Genomic DNA, 21,480 nt, shown 5'->3' with positions numbered 1-21,480 from the left:
TTTCTAGGCAACAACGATGGAGGCTGCTGCTCCAAAATCAACAAACATTTGCAGCCCAGCAAGTGACTAAAGTGGAAAGCCCTGGAAGGAAATTAGAGTTGTTAGGCCTCAATGACTGGATGTGTGTTTGGGGAAGTAAAGGTGAAGACATTCAAGCATGATGTCAACTGTCAGTCATGGGGGGGGTGGGGGGGGGTATCATGCTCTGAGGCTGCTCCGTAGAGCTGAGAAAATGTCCCCGTTAGTTAAGACTTGGATGCATTCAGCTTTTATTTCACCTTTACCAAAGTCTCAAAATCCATATGAAAATACTGCATATGTGGACTTAAACAACTTTACTGAGAATGATTCAAATATCCAATCAGGATTCTTCTAGAAGCTTTCTGATGGTGACCAAAGGCATCTGCTCATTGCTCATGCATTTAGCCGTGTTGATTTCAAACATACAAGACTAAATCAAAACTTACCTCTAGAAAAAGAAGTTTGAAGAAATCACTGAAGGTCAATGCCAACTTGACACATCTCCACGTGTGTCCTGAACTGTACGTTCTCTAAAACAAGAAGTGTCTGAAAGAATAACTGGGCCAAGAAAGGCCAAATAAATCGAAGAGCGCCATTAGTTGGACCCTAATTTTGCTGTGCATCGACTAAAATTCCTCTCCAGAAGACACCATAACAAAGAGGTGAGCATGGAGTGTAAAAATTGGGGAATCTTCTCTGACTAAACATCCCCTTCAATCTAGCATTGGTTGTAAAGCTTAAAAATGTATCTGACATTGTGCTCCTTAGGGTATTCCTTGTAAAAGGCGTTTTTCTGTTCTTACAGAAATTACGACTTAATGTGGCAGGCGAAAAGAAAAGTGTTGCAAGATGTGTGAAGAAGATGCAATTAACTTACGTCTCCCCCTACTGGTGTCAGGATGCAGCAACGAGGCCAAAACCACAAGCAGCTAATGAGTGGAACCATGAGTTTTCCCTCAACTTTGCCAACTTCATTAACTCCCAAATGGTAAAGGTGAAAGGTCTCCGTTAAAAAAAAAAAAAAATCCACAATAAGCTTCTGAAGACATCTCATTCTTTCCAATTCTGAAAATTCACCATGTTTTATTGAATTGATTCAATGTTAGAAGACATTTAATGGACTTAAAGTTAGTGTTAACAAAAAAAGAGAACATTAAAAACACTTCAATATGTATCAAGTATGGCGGTATACACGGTCAAATAAATAAATGCCACTTCCTGTAAATTACACTATTTCCACATATAAATTAAGGCGGACTGCAGTTTATTTGCGACTGCCCCCTACAGCAAACGCACTCGAACCTTTCACACACCTCGAACAAAACTGATGAGACACCCAAGCATTAACATGTCAGTAGAAAATAAGAAACCGTAAAAAAAAAAAAAAAAAAAAAAAAGGACGACAGTTCAAGACTATAACAAATCTGTTACTTGCTTTAAGCAAGCTGTGAAATATTGCACAAAGTTAAGGATCGTGACATAAATAACATGTAAACTCTAAATCAAAATGCACTTTTTAAGACCAAAAATCTGAACAGTCATATAAAAACGGGCAACGCAGTTTAAAGTTGGGGGAGGTGGGGGGAATTATTGCTGGTTTGGTTTAAAAGTGAACCAGCTGCTCTTCTGTTCATCATCAGCAGAGTTTAAATCAGGGGCGCGGTGCCAATGGTAATGCCCCAGCTTTCAGCCCCTTTGGAAAAAGCAGAACAATGAATTCATCACAGCAAGAGAAGACGAGCTGCGACACTTTCAGTCTCTTCTTTAAGCGGATGATCGAAACAGGTGAACGGCGTTCAGTCCTCGCAAATTAAGGGAAGGCTGGGGAAGGGTCTTGCTTGTATTGGAATATCAAACGTTGCTTGTACGATTAAAAAAAAATAAATCTGGCTCCACTTACGTTAACTACACAAACAAGCTGATAAGTTATTCAGTGCGCCTCACGCTATAAACATCAATGCATTAAAAGCAGATTTATAGAGGCCAGCTGAGCCAATGGTGCCGTCACACAGCTTCTTTTTTTTTTTTTTTTCTTCTTTTGTTGCTCGTCAGTGGTTTAAAAACGAACATTTCTACAACATTTGGTGGTAGAGGTGTCTGCCGAGTAATCACTTGTCTCCTATGCAGTTAAATGACCTCAACCTGAATCCTCCCAACCTGCCTCGGTCCATTTTCGGCCGACAGATGTTCACGCATCATCGGGGGATCTCGTGTTGGCAACCGGAGACTTTTCTACTTTGGAAGATTAACGCAACAAAACTCAAGGAAACCAAATCGAATAAAGAAAAAAAAGAAACAAACAAAACTTTCGGCAAAATGAAATAAAATTTAATGGTTTTTGTTCAAAGTGAAACAAACAAAAACGAAAAGAAAAAAAAAATCAAATCTAAACTGAAATCAATAACAAAAAGGCCATCAAACTTTCTCCCCAAACTTGAAATGAGCACTCGTTTAAACAAGTTTGTGACGTATAACTAAAACAAACAGAATGTATGCCTCTACAAAGCAAAAGAAAACAAATTAACTCAAAATGAAAGAACTTAACATCGATGTCTCTTTCAGTAAGCATTAAGTATAACCTCAGTACCTCTTAAGAAAAAAAACAAACAAACAAAAGAATCCAAAAAGGAGAAGATTTAAGCTCGGTAAATCTGATCAGAAAAACACTTCTTCTGGGTTTATGTGATGATGGAATCTCTCGCCGCCTTTGGTCCGTCTAATTTCCCTACAAAGGTTTTTTTTTTTTTTTTAAATTCTCACCAAGACTTTTAATACAACTTATAAAAAGACACTTTACACACGTCAGGACATCGAAACAAAAAGAAAAAAAAAACATTTCCCTCCACAGCGTGTCGTGTTTGAAACTGTCGGTCAGAGGGTGAGCAAAACTTCTATTTTGACGTTAAAAAGACCGATATTCAGAGAAACCCCCCCCCCCCAAACAGGTTAAAAGTGCTTTGCTCTTGTACTTTAGACTCCGGGGTGGAATTAGAAGTTCTGAGTCCGCTGGATGATAATTTAAGGCAACTATTTCTACAAGTGACTAGACTCTGAAGTGACTCTGATCTTTTTTTTCCCTCCTCTTTCCACCGCATCATCTACTAAAATGTGAACATTTAAAGAACAATTGGTAGGATTTTTTTCTTCTTCTACTCTTTATATTCTCAGTGCCCTGCTTTAAAAAGAAAAAATAATCACTTGTTTGCCAACTTTATGTGGTCCTAACAGTTATACATGCGACACATACTGACAGCATTTTAGCTTCTGAGATCATTTTCAAAAAACGTTGTCTTGGAGGGGAACCTCTTCATCCACTCTCAAAAGGAAAAAGAAAAATTAAAGTCAGTTTCCTCAAGCCCTAAGAAAGAGTATAGTGATGGGGAAAAACAAACAAACAAAAAATAAATCAACACTCTTTAGACAGGTACAAAGGTGCAGAAGATTGAAATTCTGATTCAACTCCGAATACAATAAAACCAAAACTGACTTGCCAGACTTTGCAAACTCAATTCAGCTTTCTGTGACAAAAGCTTGACACTTGTTTTTCTTTTCCTGCACCTCTCTACGCCCGATTGTCCAAGTCATTCTATTTGTGGCCCTTGCTGGTCTTAAAGGACACTTGCAGCATCTTATCTCCAAGCCGGTACCCATTCAGACTGGCGATGGCCATGGCCGCCTCCTCATAGTTCGTCATGGTGACGAAGCCGAAGCCCTTGCACTTGTTGGTGTTGAAGTCTCGTATCACCTTGACGTTGGTGACGGCGCCGAAGGGGCCGAACATCTGCCACAGGATGCTCTCGTCTGCGTCCTGGCCGAGGTTGTAGATGAAGATGCACCAGCCGGAGGTGGAGTTCCCGGGGACGCTCACGCCTCCCATGCTGCTCATGTGATCAACACTCATCGGGGAAAATCTGAAACGGGACAATTTAGATGAAGCAGATTAAAAAAAAACAAAAAAAACATGAGACTTTCATCACTGATCACTCCATTACGGCTAATCATTTCCTCAGGTTATTCTTCATTTCATAATTACACACAGACTGAGCAGACATAATTTACACGTCGATACACGAGACATCATTGGCAAGCAAAACGCTTTAAACCGATTCAAACGGAGTCGTGGATGACGACAGTAATTCCAGCCTCACCTAAACCGCTGTGCCTGGTGGTGCAGGGGCCCTCCGAAGCGCCGGGACTGGTTGTGGTAGAGCTGCGAGATGAGCTGCGTGTTCTTCACCTGGTTTGGGTTGGCAGCAAATTTCACTGTGATCGGCTCCGAGGATCCTGGGGGTTTCTGGCCATTTAGGTTTTTGACGGCTTCTTCGGCTTCTGCTCGCTTGTCATAGCGGATAAAAGCCACCCCGCGGGACGCTCCTGGGTATGAAAGAGGAGGTGGTGACTGTCTGCTCCGACTACATTTTAGAGTGACGAGGCTGCACTCCGATGGCTGACTCTTTTCTACATATTGTACAAAAGACACCACCTATTAATGAAAAGAATTTTTGAAAAGTAAGGAAGTCATTCACCTGTCGTACCTGTAGCCTGATCAACAAGTACGCGAGAGTTAATGATGCGCCCGTAACGCGAAAACATGTCTTCAACATCCTTCTGTGACATGGCCTTAGGCAGGCCGCTGATGTACAAGTTGGCATCTTTTATTGTATCCGAGCTAGGCCGTGCAAATGAAACCTGGCGGCGAGGAGAAACAATCGGCTTATCAACTCTTCTGATAAAGACGAGCAAAAGATATAGAGGCCATCAGAGGTACCATCAAAAAATTTGGAGCAGGTACAAAGACAAATATCTCAATTTGTTTTGCAAATTACAATTTATTCACCTAAGAATAAATTTGCCATTTTTGTCTTTTACATTTTTTTTCTTTACTCACATTAAAAATGAAGACTAAAGTAATCTGATAAAAACAACTGCTACCCAGTCGGGTTTTTGTTTCCGACCTCCCACATTTGGGCTCCGACGAAACATTACAGCAGCAAAACAATAAAATCTAGTTGATCAAAGGGGTCTTTTTGAAAAAATTAAATACACTTAAGCTGTCTAATACACTTTAAAAACAAGACATGTCAGATAGGGCAGCAAGTGAGCTGTATAATCAGTGTCACTTCCTGGGGCTGACATGTACTAGCTAGTTAGCGGATAGCACAGGAGCCACTGGAGAGTAATATGACATGACATCTTTGCTTTGAGAATTGTAGAACACCTTATTGCACGTTACCTTGATAGTTTTGGACTGTAGCCTTAGTCCATTCAGAGTACTGATAGCTCTTTCTGCATCACTAGGGTTAAGATAGTTAACAAATCCGTACCCTAAACTGTGGCCTAGAGAAAAAAAAAAAAAAGGAAAAACAATAAAATAAAACAAAAAATTGTTGTATCGTTAAAAAAAAAAACCTGCAAACAAATATTCAAAACAAAAACAAATCTTAACATTGCATGGTAGACTAAGCAAAGAAATGGTCTACAGTTCAACAAAATTGGACTGCTTGTAACAAACAAAACAAGTCTTAACGGGGTCAAAAACTAGGAGAGATTACTACCAATCAGGAATTCAAGTTGGGAATTCATGAAATTAAACTGAAAACGGGCCATGAACTGATAACCCGTCAATAAATGTAAGGCCATGTGCAAATACGTTAACAGGCCAAATCATGAGGCTGAACCACCACTGAAAGATTCAGAAGTTTTGGCCACACTTTCCAATTTTTGGCAAAGTCTGCACCAGGAGACCTTTCCCATTTAAACCGCAGTCGTGTGTTGCAGCCATAGGCTCTGCTCTGTATATGAAGTGGAGACAGCCATGTGAACATCTCTCATTGGCTCAGAACTGGTGTTTTGAATTCTCGAGTTCTGTATTTAGCAGTCAGCAATTTGGCATTTTTGGAGCTACAAATAACCAGATTTTGACCAGAGCACAGAGTTGGAAGCTGCTTCGTGAAACCTGATTGGTTACAGCATTTAACTTCGAGGGCTACTATCAAAATAGTGATGGAGACATCTTTAATATGACCGCCTGGACACTGCTCATAGCGGCTTATTTAAGCCAATGCCGTGATGTCTAATGAGTAAATGCTATTAACATAAGCCATAAAAAAAAAAAAGCCTCTTCTTTTTCCAAAAAGAGTCCTTTAGAGCCAGGGCCCTCTTGGGGCTACATCAGTCATTTAGATACAATCAACAGTTGAAGAGTCGACTTGGTTTGTCACATGTTCCTGCTTCACAGTTCAGCATACCTGCGACTTTGTCCCGAATCAGCTTGGCAGACTCCACCTCTCCAATGCTGCTAAAGAGGCTTCGCAGCTCATCCTGCGTCATGCTCTGGGGCAAGTAGTTGACTATCAGGTTGGTCTTAGCATCCTTCGCCTCATCCCCTCCCATGTGATCTTCATAACCGTTAGACATCTCATACACCTCCTGCAGGTCAGCCAGGTGGGCCGAAAAACACAAAACACGGTAAACACACGAGGTGCACAGAACCACAAGTGTGAGAGGTATCTATAGATTAATTACCATCAGCAGAATTAGACTCGGAACTATCTTAAATGCCTACTCCAACGTGTCAATAATAAATATCTAATACTTGTGCAAAAAAAAAAAAAAAAAAAAAAAAAAAAAAAAAAAAAAACGGTTTCACTTTGTTTAGACTTTTAGTACGAAAGTCTTCTACAAAAAAATTAATTAAAAAAAACTCCTGCACCTAGATACCCTTAAATACCCGACTGGTGTGGTGCGCTTAGGTTGGAGAAAACAGCAAGTAGTCTGAAAAGAACATAATCGAGATAATAACCAGATTAAAAAAATAATAATAATAATTCATGCATTTTCTCACTTCAAGTGGATCCTGTCTGTGCTTATGTTTTCTGCACAATAAGCAAATATAAGAAATATATAGAAAGATAAGAAATTAATGACTGAAGAAGATTAAGTTTGGTTCTCGTACTATTTTCGAGTTAGTCGGGTACTTAAAGGATACTGCTTCAAGTTATCTGCTATTTTAGCTGTTAGAGAAACAATAGTATAATCCACAGACAAGGAACCACATTTATCGTCACTAGTTAATCATCAAAGTTAGGAAACTATGTCAGCAGAGACAAAAAGAAAAGAGAGCCACAATAAAAATCAGAACAATGAGAGTCATATCGGAAACGCTTAGATGGGATCCAGTTTATTCTCTTAATACATCCAACTCCAATGTCAGACAATAGATAAAACATATTGCATATAATAGTAATTTATACATACAGTTATTCATGTTTGTGGCTGGATTTAAACTGCGTAATAAACTTGTCTCTATGCGACTATACAACTAATCCGACATGAAATGTAAGCAATGCAGGGTAAAGTAAGAACCAAACTCTTATCCGTACAATGATCTCAGTCACATGTCAGAATGTAAGGTAGCCACTAAGCAGTATAAAGTGTCTGGGATTAGTTCGACAGCAATGTGAAGTGCCAACAACAAACAATGGAGGCCTAAACTGTTCAAACAGCTGCTGCCGTTATTTGGAGAGCAGAGTGTCGAATAAGACATTTGCTATTGGGTAAAATGGGACCAGATCTAATATGTGAGCCAATATAAGAGTCAACCTGACAGAGGTCCATTCATGCCTGAGGGGGATTTTGATTGTGTATTCTGGTGGGTAAGACGCACCGGCTGCTAGGCTGAAAGAGAGTCCTGTATTAAACCAGTAAACACGGGCAGAGCAGTAAAGCTGCACTAGACGTGCGTTTTACAGTTATTTCAGTGCTATTTCACATTTAGTGAATAGATTTGTTCCAGTAAAGCAGAACAAGGCTTCATCAGGCTAACAGTGAAAAGGGGAACTTCATCATTTTATGCACTGATGTGATTGCTGCCAACATTTCATCTTTACCAGACATCCCAAGACCAAATGATATGCATGATTTCGCAAATGACAAGACAGGTGACAAACTACTGTAGTGCTTGCAACGAGAGTTGGGTTTAATACTCACTTTTAAGTACTTATTGTGTCCTCGACGAACTGCCATGAAGACCCGTCACTGCTCCTGAGGCTGAGTGGAAATAAAACAATAATCAGACAATGTGACTGTGACCATACAAGGCAACTTGGGAGTCTGAAGAACAAAACGTTAAGGCTGAGACATGCCTTTAATTTTCTCTTCTGTCCAAATTTGGGCCCAGACAAATGGAGCACAACACTTGGCAAATTTAATTTAAATTATAAACCCATTTGATTGGCAATCAACTTGTATGGTGTAGCATGGCAGTAACTGATCTGTCAATATTTATTTGATATCGTATACTTTTCAGAGGAACTGCGGGGCTCAGTGACTAAATAATTAATAAATAACTGGGCATTCCAAAGTTCCTCACCCACGACGAACTAAGCGAAACCTCTATTGGCTGTGGTGCAATAAATATGCCACTCATTAAACTCATTATAGGTCCTGGAAGTTAGCCTTACTTTGTGCACAAAATACATTAAAGTGGACAAAAAATAGCTGCAAGCAAACTGACACCCTGATAAATTAATCTCAACCCCTTATCTTAAAAAAAAACAACAACTTACTCAGACAGCAGTGTTGTTGTTATTGGGTTTTCAACTGAATTTCTGATGCTAATGTTGAACCATTTACAAAGATTTATAATACTGGAAGTTATGCACATGGAGGTGAATAGTTTGTGATGCCAACTGTCCTCCTCTGTGCCATTAAAAAACAACAACAACACTGCAGTAATAGGTGGTGCAACTGGATTGAGTGTTCACTTTTGTGTTTCTGATCTCCTGAATAGGCCAAACAACCTTTTGTAACTCTGCTTTCAAACAAAAGCTCTGCCTCGATGGCTTTGTGGTTTCCACGATCAAGGCAGCCATATTCACAGCTAATCATATTATTCACAAGACATCGACCAAATCTGTGAGAATTTTTGTTTAACCACATTGTTATCCGGCCAGATCATCCCTTACCCCAATTTTATGCAAGTGGTTCAATTTTCATGTAATATATTAACCGGACATGATAAAACTACTGACATATGTACACGTAAACAGAAAGCTGAAGCCAGCATGCATCATCTGCAGAATAATCTCGATCTCAATTGTTGACATAACCAACAGGAACCCACCAAATAAACATACAGGCTTAGTGGATATCCACGTGCAATGCTACTCTAAAAGGTATTACATAAATTTAAGAGTAGTTTGAGTAACAAGGACGTAGCCAAAGAATAACACACATATTCCGTATTAAAAAATACAAACAGAATATGACGGGAGCTCCTGCATACTCCAAACAGGAAACTGGTCTCATGTGGTAAAATATTTACTATGCAGAATAGCGGAAAACTAAATCGAGTAGAGCGTAACGGGAAAGCTGGATTTGAATTTAGACGTGCAGAATTTAAATGTATATGCTAAAACAGTAGTCTGGCGGACACTGAAACATCATGGAAAACCTGACATGTTTATATAATTTCCGTCGTAACTGTGCACGCTCAACGAATTCACACACTCCATCTCGGAAACATGAAGAGGCCTGAATAGCATTACTATGAGTTGCTAGCATTAGCATGCTAGCGAGGAGCACGCTCACTTAAAATCCTGATTAGAAGGGCAAATAAACGGTTACTCCAGGTTCAGCAAAAACGCAGAGGGAACACAATCCTAAACTAAACATCAATTAAATTAATGCAGACATCCTGGTATGTTAGGAAAGAGAATCGTGTAGCTGTACCAACTCGGTAAGCTACCGTAAAACACCGCGTCTCTATTTTTGAGAGCGTCTTCCTAACGCTCATCTGTACCCGCGCCTAAACCCCAACGGCCTGTGAACAGGCCACGGAAGCTAACGCTAGCTAACGCTAGCTCTCAGATCCATGGGCCCGCAGAGCAGCATGGCATTCATTCACGTTTGACAAACCTTTAAAACCTCTAACATCGAATTATACAGCCGGGGAGCTTAGGGTATGGTTTACAAATGCAATATCTTACCAGCTTTTTGGGGTAGTTGCTGTTTCTGCTCTCCTCTCCTATTTCTTTCCCTTCTTGACGACGTTAACTTCCCTCCAAGTCGGCCTCACGTAGAAAAGAAACCGAGGAAGGACGAAACGACGTAACGGGACGAACCGCGCCCACCAGCACCAAGGCACGCCTCTGCAGAACACGCTGTGGTCCCTGGCGTTTCTTTTAAAACATATTATAAATGTTGGAGATTTACTTCATACGTAAAACATATTAAAACACCGGAAATGGTGTTTTACTTAATTGCGGAGATGGAGTGATGAACATTTTTTCGCTGGTTTTCTGTTAGGGATTTGTACGGCTGGTATAGAGCGAAGTACACAAACAAGGGATTTGTTTAAACAAGAGCTAAATTTGATTTAATCCTTTTTTTTTTAAAGTGTGGATTTGAAAATCCCCTAGAAACAATGGGATTGAGAAAATGAATTAAAATGAGCTGCTAACCAAATACACTTGATTAACTGTTAAAAGCGAGCAGAGCTTTTGGCAAAGACAGCGGGTCTGTGGCGATCAGGTGTACAGGACAAGGAGGGAAGACATCAGCAATAACGTTAGAGTAGCGCTTGTTGCTAATATTGTTATTACTATATTTAATCCTAATATTCAAAAGTTCACCACAAGACCAGATGCGTAATGCTGAAAAAATAACAAAAAGAAGAAAAACACCCAAGAGCTACATATCAGACTCTACTACTCAACATGTTAAGTATTAAAGTTCATGCGCAATTATAAAAAGATGGAACAAGTATGGATCGTTTGGAGGGGTTGCCAAGAGAAAGCCTCTTCTCAGCATCTGCACAATCCACAAGACATCCGGAACAATGTCCTTTGGATAGATGTGACCAAAAATGGAGATGTTTGGCCACAATACACACCACCACATTTGTTGGAAACCAGACACAGTATGTCAGCTGAAAACCTCATACCAACAGTAAAGTTTGGTGGTTAAAGGCTGATGGTGTGGGCATGTTTTATAGCCGCAAGACCCGGACACTTTGCAGGGACTGAGTCGACAGCCAAAACTTGGCTGAAAATCGTGCATGCTGTTGGCACTGAGAAAACAAAGAAATGAAATCTACAACAGAATGTCTGAAAAAGAAAATAACGGATTTACAGATTTGTAAAGTATTCAGATCACGAAGCTGCAAGCAAATGAGGTTTAGCTTCAGTTTCATTTATTGTCTCTTCAGAAATCAAACCTCTACTTGGCAGTTTTAGACATATTATTTCTACCAGTAATAATGAGTGAACAACAACACAGTGCAATCTGAAAGCCAAAAACACAAACCGCATCATACTGATTCGTTTAGCAGATACATGAAAGCCCTCCAGCCATGTGCGAGAAAACAAAAAAGGTCCTGTGCTTTCAACCCAGTCTCAACAGCCTACAAAGCCTTTATGTCCTTTTATTATCCGTGGGTAGTCAAACCATATTCACAAACATTTTGGCCAAATATGATCTAGTAACTGATAACGCTATGGCCTGACTTAAATGATTTTCAGTCACTTTTATGTTACATGTTTTGTACAGGAGTGAACCTTCATAAATCAGCAGTGGTGAGATTAGTCTGGTAGTACTTGGTAGTTCAGAAATTGTTGTTCTTTCATCAGCTGTGCCGCTGTCAGAAGCAAAACAACCTGCATGAAAAAGGGTAAAGAAAAGCAGGATTGAGGTTAACGGCCAAATAATGAAAGTCTTAAACTCAACATAAACTATTTTGGCATTGTTGTATCTACATACCAATGCACAACATTTCATGAAAACTGAACCAAGAGAGCCCACTGAGTCATGCTCATTGGTGAAGACCGTAACAGCATGGTTACAAGGACTTTGAGTTAAGCTACGGTTACAGATCAACTGGTCCATTTAACTGGACCACCACCCTTGCCCCAGCATACCGTGCATGAGAGCAGCATCGAGTTACTGATTGAAGTACGAGCGAAGTCACGACCGCATGGGAAAACGTTCAAGTTATTCTTCCGCCTCTAAGATCCTCTGTGAGAGATCATCGTGCATATTAAGAGTACAGACTACTTTAAATGACTTGAATGGGGATTTTGTCAGATCAGCTGTGGTTATAGAATCAGGGTTTCATTCACTTGAAGTGACTGCAATTTGATGCATAGGCTTAACGGGCTGATTTTCAGCCATATTCAGCCTTCTGAAACTGAGCAGCTTTACTGGAATTTATGGGAATCCGACTGCACTAATATACACTTAGACAGAATGAACAGTATGTGACAAAAATCACATACGTCTATAATATGCCACTGTTGTATTGACTGTTTGGCCAAATTAAAATAAACATTACAATATTAAGGCACCAATGATCTAATAATGGCATTTGTTTAGTTTTTTTTTTGTTTCATCAGGGTTTCTTTTATCATTATTTAGAAGGTAGATTCCATATAAATACTGTATAAACAAATATGTACCTGAATCAGAAAAACCAGCAGGAAGCCCAGGATGATTAAATTCAGGATGAACTGAAAGGCCTTATCCAGCTTCAGCTGGCAGCCCTGAAAGAAAGACATTAAACAAAGAAAAAAATAGGAGAGGAGTAATAATCAGACGATGTCCTTAAAGTTTATGAGGGCAGGATTTATCAGGATAAACCAACCGAATCCCATGACAGAGCCTTAATTAGCTATGTTTGTCCACAACACAAAATGCAGCAGTTTCACTGCACAGGCTGTAAAATTGTACGATTAACCTGATTCATCAACACACTGACATTCTACATCTGTATATGCGTTCATGTGGGATGACATTAATTTTCCAAGTATTACGAGCATTCACTTGACCACAAGCGCTTATAAGAAGGTTGAGAGAAATGGCAGAAGGAGAGCAAGAGATCGCTGGTTGAAGACTTGCATTGCATAATGTTTCAGCAATTACTGTACATGGACAGTTCCACATATTGCAAATTACATGCCAAGACAGTAATGAAATTCTATGAGGTTACAGCTGACCTGTTTTTCTATTCATGCCTCATAATTCCCATCAGATCGCGTGAAAACAGCAGCCTCAGGGATATTTTACCATCTCACAATTTACAGCTGTGTATTGTGAAACTACTACAATTTGGACAAATTCATGTAATATGGGATTTCTGGTAAGACTGGACAGGGTTCACTTTCTTACCTCTGGGTAGAGCTGCCACGGCTGGTCCAACGTGCCGTTACAAGAGGAGAAAGTAGTGTTGCAACAGCTGTGGGGCAAAAAGACTCCTCCTGTTTGATTAAACCAGGAGTATTCCATCCAATCTGTGTAGTTATGAACACCACAACACTGGAGCTAACAGAGATAAAAAAAAAACAACAAAAAAACCAACATTAAATACTTTGTTAATAGAAAAAATAAGAACCTGCAAATCTCTCTAATCAAACTTTTTGGTTGAATTTGTGATGGTGCCATGATGCTTTGGGATTATAATAAAGTCCTCTTAAATCAGTAATGAGTTGAAAGTATAAAATATGGCTCTGATAGAGTTGTTTACACATCCTGTACACACATGTTTTGAAATTTGGATGCATAAATGACCCAGTTTGCACGCCTGATGAATGTACACACACCTCCTCTTGTGTGATATCGACTGTTCGAGAGATGAGGTCCTGGCTGCTTCCAGTGTATTTCTGAAACACCTCTTCGATGGGAGCTATTTCTGAATCCAACTAGATAAAACGTCAACAGACAAAAAGAGCACAGCCATTGTTATCAACACCAGTCCGTTTTCATTACAGAACAACAAACATGATTTTATTCATGTAGCTTGTATACCTTTACTGAGTGATAATAAGCCAACGCTGAGGTCGTACTTTCCAGACAAAAGACCACGACTAGCAGGTAAACAAACTGCAAAAAAAAAAAGCTTTAATATGCACAGTCAAAACACTTTTGTGTATGCAGACACCCACATTACCACTGACAGCCTCACCAGTCCCTGCAGACAGTGGGAATCCCTGTGGCTCAGCCATGAGCCGAAACACCCGGTGGCCACCAGGAACGCTGCGCTGCAAAGAGCGAGGAAAGCTGGCAGCGTGATGAAACTCTCAGAGAAAAACAAGATGTTCTGTCTGTACGTCATCAGCAAGTAAGCTCCACTCAGGCCTACTGCCAACCCCGCCACCTGGTACATTCAAAGAAAAAAAAACACAGAGTGTTGCCATACAGTTTTGTGAGGTATCAGCACCAAGGAGCTCTCAGGGACGACATATCGGGCCACTTTTTCATCTTTGTCATTTGAGGAAAAGAATCTTAATAGCTTGCATTGTTTGTTTCTCGCTAGCTGTTTCCTGATGGTGGCAATATAACAAACAATTTTACTTTGTGCATTACTTTTGGTAGTTAAAACAAAAAAAGAAAGCACGTCTCCATAAGTGATATATCATTACACATGACATCATCGCTCAGCTGAATTGTTGCTTTTGATAGCATTGATATGGCATCTGTTCTTTTTATTTGATAGAAAGCTTGTTAATTCTCTTTTTTTTTCAAAGAATATTTTCTTTAAACCCATTCAGAGATGTAGGTTGGCTTCTTTCTAGATGGATTTGGACAGAATAGGCCCCGGGGCAATGATGTGTAAAAGTCTCCCCAGACATGTTCAATTCAAGACAAAAACGCTCAAACTGAAAGAGACACAACAGAGCCCCAAACTATCTGGACAGACTATGTGTCCAGCTCGTGTCTCCGGCTGTGTATCTTGCAGATGTTTTGCATCAGCACACATCTCTGTGGCCATTTTGAATCTTTCAGTGCCCCTCTAATTCATAGATTTATTTATTTTGTCTGCCTCCATGTTGTGTCACATTTTGCAATGATTTTGGTCATTGAGAGCCTGACCTTGGTTGTTTTTGTCCATTTTTTTTTGTCCTATCATTTTTCAGTCTAATTTCGGTCACTTTGAGTGTTATTGAAAGCATTTTGAATCTCTTCCAGTTTGTTTGAGATATCATTATGAAAGAGTCTTATTTTGTCATCATGTCACGTTCAATGAGTCCTTGTGGTCAGTCTGTATCTCTTTGTGTCACGTTAGTCATTTTGCACCTCTTTGTTTTCTTTTTTTTCCGTCATTTTTCATAGTCCTTTTTTTGCCATTCATTTTGTACATTTCGTGTCTCTCTTTCCACATAGTTTGGATTCATACAAAACAACAGGACTCCTGAGCCTGTGCCAGTCGCTGCAGCACCACTGAATCAATGTGGGGTTAAGGGACTTGGATTGATTATCAGAAAGCCTTGATGCAGATCACAGTGGTTCAGCTGATTCAGGCTCATTTTTTTTGCTGAGTGTTGGACTACTTTTGGTTACGGCTGCAGACAGCTGGTTTAATTTGAATTCTGAGGTGAAAGATGAGTTTCAGCTGCTGCTCTCACTGTGTGGTCCCCCTTTTTTTAATTTTTTTTTTGCTATGTTATTGATTTAAACTTTAACATGTCCTGCCCACATAATCTCTAAACTTGTAGAACCTACTCATTCAAATTTACACAACATTTTTAAGTAAAAAGCCCAAAGGTACAAAAGTTTGGGATAGTGGGGATACAATCTCTCTCCCCCCCCCCACATGTTCCAGTTACTTCCTCTTCAGAGAGATCAGAATAATGTGTTTGTCATTTAATGATTCACATATATCTTATTAAATCAATAAGAATACAGAGATTTTAATCATTTCAGCAACCCGCAGCTACACACATTAAGTCAAAGCTTCACTGATCTAAAATGAATATAAATAAAACACATGGTTAGTAGCCAAACTCAGCAGTCGTCAATTTTTTAATTTTGGTTATTTTATTTTTGGTTAGCTATCATTATAAACGTCCATAGCTCATTGTGTACTTGACAGAATAATGTACAGATTATGTGCACGGATATCATAGAAGGATACACACACACACACACACACACATATATATATATACATACATACATAGATGATAGAGAGAGATATGTTTGTCCTTCTCTGCTCTTTCTTTTGTTCATATCTCTCACGTGCGCTTCTGTGTCACATGACATGCAACTCAAACAAGTGGACTGTCGTTCAGTTACAAATTCACGAACAGTAAAATCGGGTGAATACTTCAAACCACATTCAAATCAATCATGTTGTCATGGAAAAAGAGTCGCTCCAAAGATTAATGTATTGTAGTAATTTTGTATTGACAGAATACAAAGAATAAACTCTTACCCACCCAAAGAAGATGACAGGTCAGCTGAAGTATGATTTTAAAAGCGCGTCTTCTCTGAACACACATTTTCCGGTTAGATTTAGACACAACCCGTATATGCGTTATTGTGAAGACGGGACGCGCAGAACTAAACCATGACGGTCCTGGGACGAGAAAACCCAATTTGGGAAACGAGGAAAGGTTGTAGGGACTTTCGTCTTAAAGGCGTTGTAGACAAAGTGTAATTTCCCTTCCAAAACAGCCAAACATTAACTTCCCGAAAGAATGCGGAAATATCTCTCATTTACAGTCAGGGCCGTATAGGGACCAAGAAATACTGAAGTCATGAGTAAGAACTTTTTAAAATTCCGTTATTTAAATCTGCTCATTTTCGGAGTCTTAAAGGAGCAAAAACAACATCAGAATGACTTTCAAGCTTATTTGTTTTGTTTGTTATCAGAGAACATCACCCTCATCCTAAATGATTTGCGAATGAGTTACATTGTAAAACAGTAGAATGAATTTCATCAAGTCATGGATAATTCCCATTCATGGAACTGTCCTGGGACAGGGATAATATATACAAATGTTTCATATTTCCTTCAGTATTTAAAATAGATACCCAAGCCCTATTACACTATCATGTTGATGATAGTGCCTAATCTGTTCACTATTGTTAAGGAAAACCAGGGTTTGAACACATTTATAATCTTACACAATACTTAAATTATCCTGCATTATACATCTGTCTTTTAAAACGTATACAGGTCTGGCATAGTCTCTTCCTTTTATAGCACCTGCTCTCCCTCTATCTCTCTCTTCACTGCTCCTCTTCTTGCTGCTTGGCCCAAAAATTAGCCTGGTTTGGCTCAGCCTTTTCCTCCCTATCCTGTTTTCCCTTTAGTGAAGAACATAAACAAATACTAAACTGATAGAAATTAAAACAATATGCCATTTCAACATCATGTTTTCAGATGTGTCAGAAATCTTAAAAAACCTTTGAGGTAAAAAATATATATATTTGAGGTAAAAATTGAGCATTCTGAGGCTTTTTGAAGGACCATTATGGTGATTCATGAAGTAAGGGCAAGTTACCACAGAAAATGATTAATTATTATCATTATTTTGAAAATTAACCGGATGTTTTATTTTGTTTCTGCGCACGACTTCCTGTCCCGCACGATCTGCTCTGTGCAGTGTTGCTGTGTTGTGCTATATATGTGCTATAAATATACAACAGGTTCAGCATCCAACATCAACACTGAATTAAACGTTTAATTTTATTTCGAGGACGTCGCTGACATTTCAATCGCAAAACGATTGTTGACTCAACCGGTGGAAATTGATTGACGACCGGTACTGAGGGAGTTAACCAAGATTAAACTTTGATTCGATGTTTCCTTGCTATCGGAGTAGTACGCTGGGCTGCAATAAAAATATCTTCACATTAAAATGCATTTTTTTCCTTCACAGTCATCTGCTTCTTAAACTGCTCTCCATCTAAATTTTTAGCTTGATGTGCTCCTCTTCCAGTGACTGGTGTGACTGACTGACTCACTAACGGTGGCAGTAACCTCAAAGTCAGACTTGTGTGTGTTAGTTATCACAGATAGACAGTGCCTGTTGTTGATGACATGCAGCACTTATGCCCAAACTGAGCTACTGTTTTATGAAACAGTTGCGCTACTCTTGGCTCTTCAAATATAAGATGACCACAATATAAGCAAAAAAAAAAAAAATATATATATATATATATATATATATATATATATATATACCTAAATGGTTGTTACGGCCTTGTTTATAGTCGTATGTACGCAACACACAGCTGAAACGCTAAGTTGTGCATCTGTCCATTAGCAGCTTCTTCAGCTTGCAGGCAGTTGGACACGTCTGCCAAGTTTCTGCTTCTTTAACGGATGCAGTTTTGGGCATATGATATAAAGACACATGCTTATGACCACTGTGTTCATGTACTAAAATAGAAAGAGAATTCCCTTGTAACTTAAACCTATATTCTGACATACATTATTAACAAGGCATTTTGCAGACATGTGGGACCTCATTGACCTCAGTGATTCCACTTTACAAGACATTTCGGCTTTAATTTAAATTAAACTGCAAACTTGATTCTCCTTGTTTTGTGTTTATCTTGAAATAGTGTTTCGACTTCATTCTTTCCAAGCTGACTTTATTATGGAAAGTTGAGAATGAAAAGAGAAATAAACAACCTCCTCTTATGAGTCTTTCCTCCATGTGGCCCTAATGGTTACATAGTGGGACTCTTTTAGATTTTTTATATGTCTGTAACACAGGCAAATGTTCACCTTAGTCTGCACGAGGGATATAATTGCACCCTCAGCCAGATTTCAGTCATGCATTTGATCAACACTGCCCTCTTGTGAATTTAAATGAAACAACTAAAAACTACCTTTCTGCACCACTCTTATCTGTCCTTTATTCAAGTCAACTATTTCAGATTATTTTCTTTGCTTTTACCATTAACATTCAATACCATGGCATTTCAAAATGCTTTTGCTAAAAAAACGTGGAGAGGCATTATGCTTACAAATCTTTTCCAAAGAAGCTCATTGTACTGTGACACCATTCTTTAGTACTCTACGACATGATGAATGACTATAATTCCCATTCAAATGCAAGCCTCTAAGATGGTGACGTCAAGTAATACATCAAGTATATGGTGAAGTACTACTAGCATTTGGTGTATGATTAAACTAATTTTTGCTTGCTGAGTGTCTCTCACTGAGCAGATCAGTGAGCAGCTGCAGTTGAATTTGTTAAAAATGCAGTGAGATATGATTAAAGATTAATAACGATGACTGATAAAAATAGCAACAATTTAAAGCAGAAATGTAATCAATTAAACTAATGATTCCACTGCGCATTCAGGTAAATGTTGTGTATCATACTGGGAGTAAATGTGAACACAAAAGGAAAACAGACTGCAGAGTAATTTCATATAAACTAACCAATGTATTAATCACAGTCTGTATTTTGTGACTGAGGTTACTGTCAATTTACAGAAACTGGTGATGTGGTTCCTGGGGAGTTATTGTTCATTTCTGCTCCATTGTTTTCCTTTGTTCAGTTCAGCTGAGGATCGATGCCATGTGTATAAATCCTGAGTTATTCATTACCTCTCTAAGCCTCGACGCTGACTTACTGCTCAGAGTAGAGCTTCTGCAACACTTCTTGTCCAGAAATTATGCTTTTTTGATGGAGATTAAGCTGCAGATCTCCTCTGTTCTCAAATCTCTGCAAACTGGAGAATCTTTTTATTTTTCTGCTGCTTTCTGCTTCACTTTATAAAAATCCTCTAAGTTCAAATCAACTCATGTTATGCACTTTTGTTAATTAAACATCTTTGTATTCTATTTGAAATGTATTCTCTCACATTTTCAACATCCACTGTGGTCTCTTTGTCCATTTACAGCACAGGTAAAAATTTAGTATAAAATATAGTTTGTAACATATTTATCTTTTCATAATTAATGTTTTTATATTATCTGACTACTGCAGAGAAGGGTTTTCATGTGCAGGATATACTTTTGAATACTTTCCAACAACACCTCTGTTCTGATATTACAGGATTTATCTACTTAAGTTAAAGCTTTATGTCTGTTTATTCCAACTGATTGTGTTTGTGTTTGATGACTCTTGTGTTCACTGGACCAGTTTTCCTCATCACAGTCTCTTCACCAACACTCTGCAGCTGCAGCCTTCAGACAAACTGAAGGAGGTTTTTGTACGGCTCTAAATCACTGTGTGAACGAGCCATCGCTATGATAGCCCAGACAGTAATAATCTCCAGCATCTTCAGCCTGAAATCCATTGATGGTTAAAGTGTAGTGAGAACCAGATCTACTGCCTCTGAATCTAGATGGAGTTCCTGAGAACAGAGTTGATGCTCTGTATATCAGAAGTTTGGGAGGCTGTCCAGGTTTCTGAAGGTACCAACTGAGATCAGCACCAATATCTGAACTCCCTGTGGCGCTGATGCTCACAGTCCCTCCAACACTGGCAGACTTGGATTTATCAGCCTGAGTCAGAAAGTTGTTGGCAAACGACTCTGAAATGAAAAAGAAAAAAGATTCTGAAAATCAGCAGACTGTGGTAATAAATTAAAGATGCCTAAAACTATAATCTGAGGAAGATGTCAAAGCACGTCACGGTCTAACACGAAACCAGAACAACTAATAATTTAAGACTGGTAGAAAATGTTAAAACCTTCTCACCCTGACTCAGAAAACCCAACATCACAATCAGAGTTATTGGAAACATCATCCTGATGGAGGTTTCAGTTTGAGAGCCCAGGAACAGTTCAGACTCTCTGTGACAGAGGAACTTAAACTCTGAGGAGCAGTGATGCATTCAAATCATGCAAAATAGTTTAAAGGATGCAAAATCACACCTGTTTTAGAGAAACAGAAAAAAAACTGGTGAACTGAGGTGGGAGGCAGGCCAGTCTGATAAGAAAACCATCAGTTTTGTCCACATTTCAGAAACATAATGCAGAAACTATGAGATGCTTTCATTTATTACATCTTCTTTTGTTTTGAATGGAAGAATCGAGGCGACATGATGCAAACCTGTAAAGATGTATTTCTTCATGTTTCACCCTAACCGTGTGTTTTTATTTCTAATCATAACCATATTTATCTTGCAGTAATGTCTAAACTTAACCAGGAATGTTTTATGTCTGACCCTAACCAAACTCGACTGACGGTTAAGTTCAGACTTCTAAAGTTGTTGGACAATATCAGATCAGATGGGACTTGAACTTGGTTCTCTTGAGTGACAGTCTGTGGTGGAACTCTACTGTTCACCTCCTCCTGCCTCATCATGAGTGTGTATGAACATTTAATAGTTGTGCAATATCACATCAGTGACAGTTTCAAAATGTAGGTATTTTTAAATGGACTGTACTTATACAGTGTTTTTCTCGGCTGGTTGACCACACAAAGCTTCACATTTGCCCATTAACACACATTCATCCAGCACTTCTTACAGTTTTTCATTTCTATATTTTATTTCTTGTTAAAGTCTCACTTTTATCTTCTTATACGTCTTTTTCCTCATTAACAGGTTCATGGATGATCCTGCTCACAAAATGTGACATCAGCTGATAATAATTTAGATTAAATCTGTATGATCTTCTTGTAACTCACTGTGTTTACATCCTTATTCAAGTGTTTCTCAACATATCAGAATAAAAAGCATAATGTTGGCTGCATAAAGAAATATGAATCCA

The 21,480-nt window shown here is 38.9% G+C and overlaps 2 protein-coding genes across 5 annotated transcripts; both read right to left on the bottom strand.

Annotated features, from left to right (window-relative positions):
- Positions 1-2,759: 2,759 nt before the first annotated feature.
- elavl1a (ELAV like RNA binding protein 1a) lies at positions 2,760-10,132 on the bottom strand. 3 transcript variants are annotated; one of them, XM_072365411.1, is made up of 7 exons: positions 10,011-10,132; positions 8,011-8,070; positions 6,270-6,462; positions 5,255-5,358; positions 4,548-4,710; positions 4,170-4,395; positions 2,760-3,932 (listed from the first exon to the last, which is right to left on the bottom strand). In XM_072365411.1, exons 2-7 carry the CDS (start codon positions 8,044-8,046, stop codon positions 3,608-3,610), a joined length of 1,047 nt encoding a protein of 348 aa, XP_072221512.1. In that variant the 5' UTR covers positions 8,047-8,070; positions 10,011-10,132; the 3' UTR covers positions 2,760-3,607. The 3 variants fall into 3 exon arrangements, with proteins under 3 accessions (XP_072221512.1, XP_072221513.1, XP_072221514.1); XM_072365412.1 differs by having other exon boundaries at positions 6,270-6,450; XM_072365413.1 differs by lacking the exons at positions 5,255-5,358; positions 8,011-8,070; positions 10,011-10,132 and having other exon boundaries at positions 6,270-6,357.
- Positions 10,133-11,263: 1,131 nt separating this feature from the next.
- tspan37 (tetraspanin 37) lies at positions 11,264-16,502 on the bottom strand. Of its 2 annotated transcripts, none has more exons than XM_072365414.1 (7): positions 16,233-16,502; positions 13,979-14,170; positions 13,822-13,896; positions 13,617-13,715; positions 13,186-13,338; positions 12,477-12,560; positions 11,264-11,678 (listed from the first exon to the last, which is right to left on the bottom strand). In XM_072365414.1, exons 1-7 carry the CDS (start codon positions 16,293-16,295, stop codon positions 11,604-11,606), a joined length of 741 nt encoding a protein of 246 aa, XP_072221515.1. In that variant the 5' UTR covers positions 16,296-16,502; the 3' UTR covers positions 11,264-11,603. The 2 variants fall into 2 exon arrangements, with proteins under 2 accessions (XP_072221515.1, XP_072221516.1); XM_072365415.1 differs by having other exon boundaries at positions 16,229-16,308.
- Between the last annotated feature and the right edge of the window lie 4,978 nt (positions 16,503-21,480).

Source organism: Leuresthes tenuis, unplaced genomic scaffold, assembly GCF_036924035.1.
Source record: "Leuresthes tenuis unplaced genomic scaffold, fLeuTen1.0.hap1 SCAF_15, whole genome shotgun sequence".
Lineage (NCBI taxonomy): Eukaryota > Metazoa > Chordata > Actinopteri > Atheriniformes > Atherinopsidae > Leuresthes > Leuresthes tenuis.
Note: the sequence above shows the minus strand (reverse complement) of the source record. Positions and strands in the feature narration are given on the sequence as shown.